General features: G+C 45.4%; 1 protein-coding gene across 4 annotated transcripts in view; it reads right to left on the bottom strand.

The window, feature by feature from the left end:
• The window catches only part of LOC123828626 (collagen alpha-4(IV) chain-like), a 123,110-nt gene that overhangs the window by 41,834 nt on the left and 66,910 nt on the right, over positions 1-14,366 (bottom strand). For all 4 annotated transcript variants that reach the window (XM_045853711.1, XM_045853721.1, XM_045853712.1 and 1 more), the window contains exons 29-35: positions 12,240-12,401; positions 10,560-10,730; positions 9,869-10,012; positions 7,853-7,960; positions 6,814-6,995; positions 5,893-5,956; positions 3,073-3,147 (exon numbers count right to left, since the gene is read on the bottom strand). In XM_045853711.1, coding sequence (XP_045709667.1) covers positions 3,073-3,147; positions 5,893-5,956; positions 6,814-6,995; positions 7,853-7,960; positions 9,869-10,012; positions 10,560-10,730; positions 12,240-12,401 — 906 coding nt within the window. The remainder of the gene's footprint in view (positions 1-3,072; positions 3,148-5,892; positions 5,957-6,813; positions 6,996-7,852; positions 7,961-9,868; positions 10,013-10,559; positions 10,731-12,239; positions 12,402-14,366) is intronic.

Genomic DNA, 14,366 nt, shown 5'->3' with positions numbered 1-14,366 from the left:
GTGATTCTATTCCTGTTCTAGTTGTTTGCTTAGTTTTTATTTTTTTTAGGTTCAGTTGTTAATAGCTATGTTTGTTGTCATTTTACTGCTCATATTTTTTATCTTCCTTTTCTTAGATAAGTCCCTTTAACATTTCATATAATAAGGGCTTGGTGATGATGAACTCCTTGAACTTTACTTTTTCTGGGAAGCACTTTATCTGCCCTTCCATTCTAAATGATAGCTTTGCTGGATAGAGCAATCTTGGATGTGGGTCCTTGCCTTTCATGACTTTGAATACTTCTTTCCAGCCTCTCCTTGTCTGCAAGGTTTCTTTTGAGAAATCAGCTGATAGTGTAATGGGAACTCCTTTGTAGGTAACTGTCTCCTTTTCTCTTGCTGCTTTTAAGATTCTCTCCTTATCTTTCATCTTGGGCAATGTAATTATGATGTACCTTGGTGTGTTCCTTCTTGGGTCCAAATTCTTTGGGGCTCTCTGAGTTTCCTGGACTTCTTGTAAGTCTATTTCCTTTGCCAGATTGGGGAAGCTCTCTTTCACTATTTTTTCAAATAAGTTATCTTGCACTTCTCCTTCTGGCACCCCTATAATTTGGATGTTGGAATGTTTAAAGATGTCCTGGAGGTTCTTTTTTTTGAGTTCTTGTTTCTTCATTCTGTTCTGGTTGAATGTTTCTTTTTTCCTTCTGGTCCACACCATTGATCTGAGTCCCAATTTCCTTCCCATCACTGTTGGTTCCCTGTACATTTTCCTTTATTTCACTTAGTGTAGCCTTCATTTTTTCCTCTAATTTGCAACCATATTCAACCAATTCTGTGAGCATCCTGATTACCAGTGTTTTGAACTGTGCATCTGATGGTTGGTTATCTCCTCATGGCTTAGTGGTATTTTTTCTGGATCTTTGATCTGTTCTTTCATTTGGGCTTTTTTTTTTTTGGTCTCCGCAGGCCTGTCATGTAGTAAGGGGTAGAGCCTCTTACTACTTAGGTGTTTACCAGGGCAGGGCAACCCACATAGTCGCATTGTGATGCTGTGCGTGGAGGAGGGGTCCAAGAGGGAACAACGCTGCTTGTGCTGCTCTCTGCCAGTTTTCAGTCACGTTCTCTGCAACTCCAAATCAAATTGGGCCCTTCTGGTGCTGATTCTGGAGTGGGTGGGTTTGTGTATATTCTAGGACCTTGTGAGTCTCTCCAACAAACTCTCCTGTGAGGCTGCGAGTCTCTCCCAGCAACTCAACCCCCACAGGTGTTTTCAATTGGTGTTTTGAGGCTTTATATCCTCTTGCTGGAACCCTGGGTTGCCTGGTCTGTCCTGCTCCCCAGTTGTTCCTCCTGGTTTATCTGCACTCGAATGTGGGACTGCCCAGTCTGCCAGCCGCTGCCTTACTGTGAGTCCTTTCCACCCAGCTGCCCATCTCTGCCCCTCCTACCGGTCTGGATAAATGTTTCTTCTTTAACTTCCTGGTTGTCGGACTTCCATACAGTTCAATTTTCTGTCTGTTCTGGTTGTTTTTTGTTTTTAAATTTGTTGTTGTCCTTCTTTTGGTTATGCAAGGAGGTATAGTGTGTTTACCTACTCCTCTTTCTTGGCTGGAAGTATCTCTTAATGTTTTCTGACTGGTGATGATGGCGCCAGTGACACGTTACACTTGTACAGTGACTTTCAGTTTAACGCCTCTGGACAACCCTGCAATGTGCACAGGGCCAGCTTATAGGTGAGGAAACTGAGCTCTGAGATGACAAGCAACCTGCCCAGACCATGTGCCCAGTGACAATGGAGTTGACTTTGAACCACTGACTTCCCTTTCTGAGAATCCTCACTCTGGTACGTGTTATGGACCCCCATAGTGCTAACCTCAAAACTGTTTTCCACTCCACTTGTACACTTCAGCTACACATTACCATTAAAATATATTATCTACATATATTTGACCATGTCAGAGGTAAAGACCCATATGAAAGAAAGGGGGGAAATTAAGCCATTGTATTAGCCTATTTTTTCTGTTAGACTTCTATTTTTTTCTGTTAGAGCAGTTATATGGTGTAAAAACAAACAAATACAATCTCCTACAATCATTCCACTCAGGTGATCTTTCTGTTCTATGGAACGAAACATGGCCATTGCCAGAGAGAATTTCAAGATAATGCACAAAAGGAGATGCTTGCATTTACAAGGGACCCATAGAAATACAAACCTGGTTTCTCACCCAACCACTATCAGCGAAATGACGTTGGGCATAAGTTATCTACCAATCACCTGTGGGCGGACATGGTTCTTTCCATGCAGTGGATACCCTTGTGGACGCATCTTTGTGCACCTGTCTGACTGCTGACTTAAGATAAATCCCTACGAGTAGAATTGCTGAGGTGAAGACAAGGCACCGTGTGTCGGCCACGGGCACAGCCAGCCACAGCCTCTTCCACCCACTGGAGGGCAAGAACACACGGCTGTGTCACAGTCTGTTCTGAGGGGTTACACGTCAGTTGTTACTGATAAACAAGGCACTATTTTGAAGAAATTAGATTTGTTATTGGTGATGAGGTTTCACATCTGTTCGGTTCTGTTTTTAGTAAGCTAGATATTTAGCAAATGAGATTATTCTGTGGTATGGACAATGGCACGTCTCCCTGGCATTCATGTAAGCTTTTCTAAGCAGGGAAGAAAGGGCTGGAATGAAAACCGGCCGCTGTACTCAGTGTGAGTGGTTATGGCTAATGTATCATTTTTAATTATAGAGACTGCGAACTAGTCCAAGTTTTAATTGCTTTCAATGACGTTTTCTACTGTGTCAAAATCTGGGCATGCCTGGGGGTGTACTGTCAGGTCAACATCGTCGGTCCTGGGAGCCAGGACGGAATAAAGACTGAGTCCCTGGTGTATGACCCTGTGTCCTTCTCGGCCAGGAATGCCCTGCTGCATTTATGCCTGATCCTCCTGGCATGTATCCTAAAGGCAAAGCGGGGAGAAAATACTGGCATAATCATGGCAGACCCAGAGGACAAAGTAATTGTCCTATTTTTCAAACCGAACATATTCTTTTTGTTTGTTTTAATAAGAAAGTTGTGTAGCTATACCTGGACATCCGGGGATACCGGGCTCACCCTTTGGACCAGGCGGCCCAAACCGACTTGCAGGATCTCCTTTGCTTCCTGTGAGTGAAAAAGCGCACATAACGTTATTGAAGAGAGCCTAATTTTGTCTCATGTAAGGGACCTAGTCATCCTCATAAGTTTATCTTTGTAACCTGTCTTTCTAGTCTACCTTCAGATATGCCAGAAGAGGATTTTATTAATCCCTTTACTTTCCTACATAAGAACAAATGGAAACATAGATGTAAGATATGTGTAAATACACATGCTTTTATAATTGATAACAATCATAGGAAACTGTAAATCTTAATAAGTTTAGATTTTTAAATTCCCTAAAATAGTTTCAAATGCAGGCATCTGTTTAAGAAATTCCCTGGCATGGCGTGTCCTTATCTTGTGTTTTTGACACACAAAAAAATTGTCCCTGTTTCCGCTGCCGCAGTCACACTGCAAGCTCTCTGCAAGGAGGCTCAACTCAGTGTTCTTGTAAAAACGAAGTCATGAACGGAGTGACACTTTACTGACGATTTCACAAGAGGTGGCACATTCAAAAGCCATTGCAGTCCATGACTCCTATGCTCCCACAGAGCTCCTGGACATAAGGACTCACGTCACAGTGGGAGCCGTTATAAATGGGGGACTCAAGATGGGATGGTAGGGAGGGGTTGCAAGAGACCAACACGGCTAATCAGGTATGTGTGTAAACCCTGCCCACCAACATGGCTTTCTAAAGGGTCCCACCCGCAGCTTGTACGAGGTTCCCTTCCATCTGACCCTACTTTGAGGAGTAGGAATCTGCCAATCCCCAGTCAGCCAATCTTCCCTTGAGAAGTTGTCATAAAAAGTGAGAATTTGAGGTCATTGGCTACTGAAGCAGAAAGAAAAAAAAAAGAGTACCATAATGCCCTGAAGTACAGCATGTTAGAATGCAATCCAAACGTATCCAGGAGATCTGGAAAGGATACTAAACAGAAGAGAGTGATGAAACCAGTTGGCAGGTAAGTAAAGACCAGGCTGGGGAGAATGGCAGAAAAGCCGCAGGAGAGACCCATGGGTTGCTTAAGTGTCGGGCTCCATCAGCCGTGCGGTCGGCAGAACTGGGTCTCCTCTCCGTGAGCTCCCCTGTGGGCTCCCAGGATGCCTTTCACTCTAACTATCTTGAGTGCATGTCAGTTGCAGGAAAATGTTCCCTAATGCAAGTACCAAGGAAATAAGAAGTAGGTTTCTACTTTGAGAGAGGTAAAGGAACTAGAGAAACTCATAGGGAAGTAGAAGAGGAGTGAGTTCTGAAAACCCTGAAGTTGTGAGATGTCAAAAGTCAAATACGAAAATATCCCTCTTTGTAACCATTTCCAAAGAAGAGAGCTATATTATTCTTTCTGAATAAATGTGTGCATACTTTATTTTTCTTACAATTAACTTATTATTGATGTAGTTTCTGTCAAAGAGGAAAGCATGTATCATTGGAAATGAGGGAGAGGATTTGTACGTGGTTCATTAATTGGTATTTTACATTTTAAAGTGTTTTTTTGACCATATTAAAATAAAATATAACTGCATGTCAAACCTGTGAATTCACAGAGTAGGGTTAAAAAGGCGAATCCTTTCTAAAGTAGATTTAAAAATATTAAACCAACCCTCGTTGGTGTGGCTTAGTGGATTGAGCACCAGCCTACGAACCGAAAAGTCACCAGTTCGATTCCCAGCCAGGGCACATACCTGGGTTGTGGGCCGGGTTCCCAGCTGGGGATGTGGGAGAGGCAACCGATTGATGTATCTTTCGCACATTAATGTTTCTCTCCCTCCCTTTCTCCCTCCCTTCCCCTCACTCTAAAGATAAATAAAATCTTAAAAATATATATTAAGCCAAAGGTATAGAAAAGTATTAACTGAATGGTATAGAAAAATAGTAAAAATACTAAAGGTTTTATGCAAACATTGCAATTTAAGATAGCCCGATTTCTGTTTATTTGCTTGTTTATGAGCATAAAGGGTTAACGAAATCTCTAAGGACATTTTTGACATTAGGTCAACTTTCTACTTCTGTTTTCCAGAAACAGAAGTAGAATGTAGGTTGTATTACAGGCACAAGGTAAAGTAAGGCCTGCAGCCTGTTTGTAAATAAAGTTTTATTGGCACTTAGCCACGCCCCTTTGTAGGTTAACTATAGCTGCTTTCATGCACAACTGAGCAGATGTGACAGAGACCATACACTAAAAATATTTATAACTTGGTCCTTTGGAAGAAAAGTATTTGCTGACCCTTGACGTAGAGTAAAAAGCAACCTAACTGTATGTGCACTGCGTGTGGCCCGGGAAGTCTTCAGTGAGCCATTGACACCTGGTGGGAAGGCCTGGCTCTGGCCTTCGCGGGCTGTGACTCTTGTACCTGGGACCTGAAACACCAGACCTGTGGGGTCCTAAGGAGAAAGTCTGGCCTCTGTGGGGCATGGGGTTTCTCAGCCAAAGTGGACGGGGCACACCCACGTGGGTCTGATCTCCTTGCGCCTGAGCTGAGGGAGCCGCAGTCACTCCAAACACAGCGGCAAGGACTCCCCCTGAGGGGGACGACCCTAGGTGCCCTACAGACTTGCTGTTGTCTGTCTGGTCCTCTTGGATCTGAGTGACAGGTGCGGATGACTTGGGTCTGACTGTCTGACTATCCAGAAGAGTCTAAAAGGAACCCCTGGGTGTTGCAGTTCGTTTGATTTTGCTTTGCTTTTCATGCAAAGGGTGCCTGCTCACAATGTGACCAACACCCAGGACTAGGAGACTGATGGCTGGCTGCTGTGTTTCCAAACCATACCTTTGGGTCCGCTCATTCCATCCATTCCGGAAGGTCCAGGGGGCCCTGGAAGACCCAGCTCACCCTGAGAGTTTAATGAAACACAAGGAGAACTGTAACTGGGTTCCACACACCAATGACACAGGCATGACATGATCCAGACATAGTTGGCTATAACCCATTTGGTGTTGATACCTTGCAGTGGAAAAGAAATTTGGAAATGCGTTGCAAGCAAGCCACTACACACGTCTAGTTTTTAAAAGTGGGTGGAACTTCAGAACCAGGGGCACTCATAACAAGAGGGAGCATCTAATTCTCTATACTTGACTGCAAAATAGTAACTGCGTCACATAACTTGAATTTTAAGTTTTGAATAAGTTGAGACTACATAAAATATTAGAAATCACATCACGCCAAAAAGTTTAAAAGTCCACTTTTTTCTAAGAGATGGGTGGTAAATTATATCATACATTTTCTAGAAGTTGTGATATAGCCAACTACCCTTATTGTACCTCCTGGCTTTCCAGGGGCCATTTGACTCATAATTGGAAGGACCAAGTCTATGTATTTACAGCAAAATCTGTGATAGCTGCAATGGGATAAGAAGGCTTAGAAACAAAAATTTGGGTCATTTTTCAAACGACTCTTTATTTCAGTCCACCAGCAATCATGAGGCAAGTCTCATGGAGCTGTTCTAGCTAAGCTCGCAGTAGTACGTGGAGTAAGCAATGTGGTGACCTGTGTCATAGGAACCAGGCACTGGTCAGACATGACAGTTACATCATGGCCTTCTGGAAGCCTCTATCTTTCCCTCAGCCAGCCCCTTAATTCTAAAAGCCAGGGAAAGGGCAGTGATGCCCACTGGCAAATCATGACGCCCCACCACATCCTGAGAGTGCATGGTTTTATTATTTCTCCTCTCCCAAAATAACAGCCACTGACCTGGTCACCTGGAAATCCCGGAAAACCGATGATCCCTCTGGGCCCAGGGGAGCCTGGAGGGCCTGGGGGTCCAGGAAGCCCTGGCCACCCATCTTCACCAGGCTCTCCTCTGTGAAATCCAGGTGGTCCGGGTCTTCCCGCATCTCCTCTTCTCCCCGGCATCCCAGGATAGCCTTTATCACCTGCGGGGGGTGGACGTGTTACAAACCAGTGGGAGCAATTCTCGGACTAGGCTGAGGATCTTGGTCCAACTTTTATGGGATGAAGCCAAAGGGATTGGGGGTCCTAATTCCTGCTCTGAACCACATGGCGATGATAGTTTCGGGCTCCAGTGACCTGACTGAGAAAGAGGCTGCCCTTGCACAGCCTCAGGGGTGTCCTCAGAAGGAGCCCACACGCAGCACCATTTGCATCAACACTCTCATTTTACAAACGAAGGACTTACCCAGGGAAGTTCACACGTTTGACCCCTAACAACTAGTTAAGGACAGAGCCAGGACAAGAACTTCGGTCTCATGGGAATAAGTCTGAACTTGGGGAAGAGGACACCAGAGTGGGGTCAGATCCTCGCTGGGGGCTGTGTCTGAGGCAGCAGCACGGGCCAGGGGAGAGCTTGTCAGAAAGGCAGGTTCAGCCCAGCCTGGCTGATTCAGGGTGTGCCAAGCAAAAATGACTTGGAAAATCTCTGTGCTCTTCATTTTCATGCCAGCCACCAACACTAGGGTACTTTAAACCTGCAGTAGTATTTTTTGTGTATTGCTTGGGATTGATCCTACTTTGCAATATCCAAATCTCTAAATACGCATGAACTTCAGCTAAGTTCTAGCATGTGAAAGCAAAAAAAAAAAAAAAGGAAAAGAAAAGAAACAACAACCACCAAAAAAACTACCATAAGTTCATGGGTGTGTATATTTATATCTAAAAAGGACCTGTTCTAGTCTCAGTGTTACTGGAAAAGTTGCCTAATCCACATGCCTGTTGGAATGATCTGTAAAGAAGTTAATGTATTCGATATGGTTAAAAAAACAAACGTGTTTACCTTGTTCTCCTGGGGGTCCATCATCTCCAGGAGGTCCAGTGTCCCCAATGCTCCCCTTTTTGGAAATTATAGCCATTTCTCCTTCATCTCCTGGGGGTCCTGTGTCTCCTTTAGACAGTAATTATTCAAGAGCAAAACAAACAAGCAACACATGTGTGAGCCTTCTGTTGTCACTTCATGTGCAGTTTGCAAACCCCCATTTAGGCTGCTCAAGGGCATTTATGTTGATGGACTGCACAGGAGTAGCCCTGCCGGTTGACTTCCTAAGGGAAGGGCCACGCCCTTTGTACACCTCTCCCAGCCTGCCTAACAGGGCCTGGTGTAGAGTGAACACTCAGGGAACATGTGCTGGTCTCCGTCTTAAGTGAGAAAGGACAGGCTTGCAAAGCCCCAGGTCTAAAATGCGTCTCTTCATCCTGTGAAATCTGAATCGCCTATCCCGTGTGTTCCAGTTCTCCATCTTGCCCTTCCTGACCACCCTCTGTTAGCTCCCTTCCATTAAAGAAACAGGCACTTATCTCAGCTTGGATCTTCACACAGAGAATTCCAAAAAAGTAGGAAGGGCAGATGATATAGCAGCCTGATTTTCATAAACACTGCCCAGTTGTAGAGTGCATTGGAGTGGGCTCATACCAGCTTGGTGAGGGCCAATGATTAACAACTCAAAGCTTTAAATCAGTCTGGGAGTATTGATACCAGGGTGCAAGTATTTATGCCTCCATGGGACTAGTCATGCCATGGTGGGAGTATTCGTGCCACGGCTCTCAGCAATCACTACCAGGGAATTTATTTTAAATTTTATTTTGGAGAACCAGTTTACCAACACATCACTGGCATTCACCTCATTTTTTACTTTTTTGACGGGATAATTGTTTAGTAGCATAATATCACTAGCACAACAAACATCACTTATCACAGTCAACTAGCAAAGAATGATTCTCTGATTCCTTAATTCTATATAATCTATAGGCTAGTAAAACAAAATAATAGCAGAATCAATCACCTCAGAAATAAGAGTAATTTGAATTAACCAGGAGGCTATTTCCCCAAAGGGTTTTAAGGTTTTTACCTTGCTTCTAAAACTGACAACTATTCATTCTCAACCCTGAAAACGAAATGTTACCTTCACTCACTGTAGACTCACAGTTAAGTGGTAAAAGTTAATATTTAAAATAGATGAGAATATTTAAAGAAGTAATATCAAAACTTTCATGTTTTATACAATAAAAACTTTTTTTATTTTTCAATTACAGTTGACATTCAATTTCTTTTCAGTTGAAAACTCTTACTTTAAATGAAGCTGGGGGTGGGGGGACTGAACTCAGGGCCCAGATGAAAGTGAACTCACTCCATTTCGGAGGTTGGCAAGCCACAGCCCGAGGGCCGGGTCCTGCCTGCTGCCACTTTCTGTACGATTCATGAGCCATGATTGGTTTTCACACTTTTAGACAGTTGGGAGAAAAACTCAAAACAAGAATAGTATTTTATGACATGCGAAAATTAGGTGAAGTTCAAATTTCCGTCTCCATAAATAAAATATTTTACATGCTGTCTCTGGCAGCTTTCGTGCTACAGCAGCCTAGTTGAACAGTTGCAACAGAGACCATACATCCTGCAAAGCCTAAAATATTTATATCTGGCTCCTTAAAAAAGTTAGATTTTTTTTCATAAAAAAATTGAAAGAGAATTTGGGAGCCAAGAGCCCTGACCGCACCCCCTGCCTAAAAGGTGAGAATGTTTTCTGAAACCCAATAGCTATAAATCAAAGCACTTATTAATTTCCTTCTGTGAAAGAGAGGAATTCATTTGCCATAGTTCTGTGTAATAAGATTGAGAGGTAAGGACAATGAAAATTTTGTTTAAAATTGTAAAATCGACACCACAGCACCGAAAGGCAGAGGAGGAATCTGCACCACGGGACGGTCCCGTGTCGCGTTCCAGAGACCGCTGTATGGGCTCCGGTCAGATGCCCAGAGCAAACCTCTGCTGCCCCACTGTGCCGTCCACTGCGCTTACCTTTGGCGCCTCTCACTCCCTGGTCTCCCCCGGAGCCAGGCCAGCCCTGCTCTCCAGCGTCCCCCTTTCTGCCACGGTGTCCCTTGGGGCCAGGCTTTCCTCTCTCTCCAGGAAAGCCTGGCAAGCCAGGCAGCCCCTGGGGTCCTGGAGAAGAGAAAGCATGAATTTTCAGGGAGAGGCTTTAAAGGCTGGCACGGTCCCTAGATCTGTGCCCCTGAGCCTGGGGTGCGCACTCCGGCCTGACTCTGAGTCTGCAGTGAAGGTGAGCGGCCACGACGAGTCTCATGCTGTGGAAGAGCTGGGCTCTCCCACGCCACGGGTCCCTTATGGTTCTGAGTCCTGAGCCCATAGTGGTTGCAGAGAGCTGGGTGTGAGGGAGGGAGCTGGAGAAAGGAGGGGGCATCTAAAACAGGAGCGCATTAGCCCTGATGCTACAATTTCCAGGTTCTACCCAGTTCATTGAGCAGAAGTGCTTGTGGGTTCTATGGCCCTAACACCCCACCTACCAAAACACTCTGCCCCTGGAAAAATCAATACAGAAGATAAGAGAAGGGGAGATGTCACCAAGGGTAGCACAGAGTCAAGCTCATAGAACAGAACGTTCTATAGTGTGGTCATACCTAACAGGTTTCACCTGGCAGTGGATTTTAAGTTTATAAAATGAGGAAGAGAATTGAAAAGCGCTACCCACCCTTGGGGCCTGGATGACCAGGTAGTCCATCGTCCCCAGAGGGGCCTGGGATTCCCGGGGGTCCTAGGGGTCCATCTACCCCTGGCCCCCCTGGGACTCCGGGGAGGCCCTTCATTCCAGCTGGTCCAGGAGGCCCCGCATCCCCTCGCTGTCCTTTCCAGCCCGGGGCACCTGAGACAAAGCACAGTGACAACAATGCAGGGAGACCGACAAGTGGCCTCACACACAGGCGGGGAAACAGAGTCATGGCAGCTTCAATGGTGCATCCGGGGCCAATGAAACAAAAGTGAAACAGTGTTTATCAGCTAAAAGAATAGCAGCTCTCCATCCTTCTACAAATATACTTTTGCTGGCTGCTATAAAATGAAGGGCAGAAATATTTCCCAATAAGGACGCATGAATAGTATAAACAGTTTTTATGGGAAATGGATAGGGGTAAAAACCAAAGTGTTATTTGTATTTACTCTTGGAGGGGTGGAGGGGTGGGGACGGAAACTAAGGAAAAAAACTGTGGTACATTGACACAGTGGAATTCTATGCAGCAGAGAGAAAGAAGGAGCTCCTACCCTTTGCAACAGCTTGGATGGAGCTGGAAAGCATTATGCTAAGTGAAATAAGCCAGGCAGTGAAAGACAAATACCATATGATCTCACCTTTAACAGGAACCTAATCAACAAAACAAAGAAACAAGCAAAATATAGTCAAAGACACTGAAATAGAGGACAGGCTGACAGTGACCACAGGGGAGAGAAGAGGGAATTTCAGGGGAGAATGGGAAGGGTTTACAGGAACAAATTTAAAGGACACATGGACAAAAACTAGGGTGGTTGGTAATGGGAGGGAAGTGGGGAGGGATGGGTGGGTGGGCTGGAATGGAAGGAAGTAAAAGGAAGAAAACTGTACTTGAACAATGAGTAAAATAAAATTTAAAAAAAAAAGAAAACTTTCCAGATCCTCCCAGACACTATGGCCAAGGGAGTTTCGGTCAGCGTGTGCACTGTGATGGGAGAATTGTAGAAACCAGAGCGACATCATCTAACGTTCTTGGTGCTAGAAACAAAGTGATAGGGGCAGGTTTAGTCCCACTCTTGTGTTGGCCCTATGATACGGCACGTTCCTCCGTTTGGATCCACGCAACAGGATTTACGTGGCAGGTGGCAACCTGAATGCCCAGATGAAGATCCTATTGGAAAGAGCCCCCTAGAGCCCTGTGCTGAGAAATGCTCTTTCATGAGTCCCTGCAGGTCTTGCTGGGTAGGCCAAGGATACAAGGTCCTGACTGCTCTTTACCTGGGCTGTTATTTCTCAAGGTCATGTTTGCTGAGAGCAACCTTGGCAGATGATACAGCACCCCTCTCCCGGCACAGAAAGCCGGTTGTCTTCTAGCCACTGAACACCAGCAGCCCTCCTCTCAGTACTGCACCCCGCTGTGCACGCAGTGTCTATCCAGCCCCTCTTATGTCACCCCCGAGACACTCGGGTGGCTTGGGGACATGACACAAACCGACAAGCAGCCTGTGCTACTTTCTGTGCAGTGAATAAGGAAGTTCTTCGTCACTGACCCTACAGTCTCATTTCTTCCAGCATCCGTGAAACAGCAATAAGCAAGCTTATTCCTGCATAAGTAGGGTAAAGAAGGCCCCAGACCCTTCACAGCTCCTGCCACCTGCTGACACTTACCTGGACTGCCTGGAGCCCCAGGGAGACCTGGTGGCCCTGGTGTCCCGGGAGCACCTCTTTCACAGGAATGGCCCGGTGGACCTGGGATGCCTGGAAACCCGGGACTTCCCTCTCTGCCTTTAGGGCCTTTGAGACCTGGGGTTCCGGGCACGCCAGCTGGCCCTGAAACGATACAATTCACCTGTGACGCGCATGGCACAAAAACAACGTAGATGGCCAACCACAGAGTGCAGGCGCATCAGCACAGGCAGTCAGCACGTTCCTCCTGGCCCAGTGCTCAACGGGTCAGTTCTGTGAATGGGGAAACCACACATTGCTCAGTGAGTTACTTGATAAGGTTATGTAGACAACAAAGACGTTGTTTATGCAAACTGAAAACCATGCAGTTCTTCCAGATTTTTATTAACCTCTTGCATTGCAGCAGGCTTCTCACAAAATCGCCACAACACTCGCAGACCCAATGTGTGCTGTGCTAATCTCCATTTTTATTTACTGGACAGGGAGTGTCATAATCTTCAGAAAGAAAAACACCCCCCATAATTCCCCATCCCAACCAAAAAGATCTATTTTATTTTTCCATGTTTTCTTTATACTTTTGGTTCCTATGTATATATTTTTAAAGTAGTAATCACAGTGCACATTCAATTGTTGGATTATTTCACATTGCATATTAATCTGAAAGTGTTTTCCATTTTGTTGTAAACTTCACAGATATGATTTCAACTGCTAATGCTAATAGATGAATAGAGTTTCTTGGAGTTCATACATGTGTGCATTACTTAGCTCTCTATTAGGAATAACACTATAGTTGACTTGAACAACTTTGAACTATACAGGTGAACTTATATGCAGATTTTTTAAATAAACACTATAAATGTATTTTCTCTTCCTTACGATTTTCTTAATAGCATTTTCTTTTCTCCAGCTTTTATTATTAGAATACAGTATATACTACACATAACATACAAAATATGTGATAATTGACTGTTTATGTCATCCATAAGGCTTTCGGTCAGGAGTAGGTTAGTAGTAGTTAAGTTTAGGAGAGTCAAAGGTCACATGCGGAGTTTTGACTGCGCAAGTGTGGGGACGGGGCTCGCTGTCTCCAACCCCAGCACTGTTCCAGGGTCAACCGTGAAAGTGCATTTTCATAGCCTTCGTCTTCTGTTGAACACTGCCCTGAGATACATTTTCACAAGTCCGATAGTGAGATTATCCGACCTAAATTATTTTCACTGACTCACATAATGTGTCGTGACTTTCCAATGTATTGGGAATCACGTGAAAATCCAATGTATTGGATTTTTTGTATACAAATATTTTGACTTACAGACTACCTAGTCAAGCTCCCTGAAGACAGAGAATGTGGCTCACTCCACAGCATGATTGTACTGTCGTGGGCACCTAGGAAACGCTGGCCTGTCCGCTGTTAGGCAAGCACCAGAGCAGGGTTTGTCCGAGTCTGGTGTGGGGCCCACTCTCGGCCGCTAACACCCTGGGGCTACAGTTTATACTGGACGGTTGGGCCTTACCCAGTTCTGATGGGACGAAACAGAATCCCTGAGTCTGGAGCCCTGAAGGTGATGATTCTGATGACCTCGTCCCACCCTCAACCCGGGATTACTTTTAAGTTCATTCCAATCTGAAAACTTCTGCTGGAGTCCCCGAAGAATCCTTAGAGATTTCAGAAGAGGACGTGAATCCCTGCCAGGGCCGTCTTCCCATCCTGAGTTTCTTCCCCGCTGCCCTGCGTGCGACCCCTGCTGGAACGGACGTCCTGTCACCCTGTCACCTGTCCAAATCACGCAGCTCGTCTGCCAAGGCTCCGCCAGTGTCCAGCTCTCCCAGGGAGCGCTCCCCGGACTCCTGCCCACATTGCTCCGCCCCCCTGAGCTGCTCTCCCTCATCCGGCCTGTCCTGCCCTTCACCCAGGCAATGGCAGTGGGCAGGCTACACGGTCCCTGCTCCTTGGCACTAACACACTGTCCCAAGTCCAAAGCAGGGACACTGACATCCAGGAGCTGCCAAATCAAACTGATTTGCCTGAGCCACGGTAAGCTGCTCTGGATGTGAAAACAACCAATAAAATGCAAGAGCAACACAGGTTATTTGAAAGGCAACTGGGGT

Source organism: Phyllostomus hastatus, unplaced genomic scaffold (assembly GCF_019186645.2).
Source record: "Phyllostomus hastatus isolate PE091 unplaced genomic scaffold, TTU_PhHast_1.1 phas_contig_137, whole genome shotgun sequence".
Taxonomy (NCBI): domain Eukaryota; kingdom Metazoa; phylum Chordata; class Mammalia; order Chiroptera; family Phyllostomidae; genus Phyllostomus; species Phyllostomus hastatus.
The sequence above is the reverse complement of the archived record's forward strand: the minus strand, read 5'-3'. Positions and strand labels throughout refer to the sequence as shown.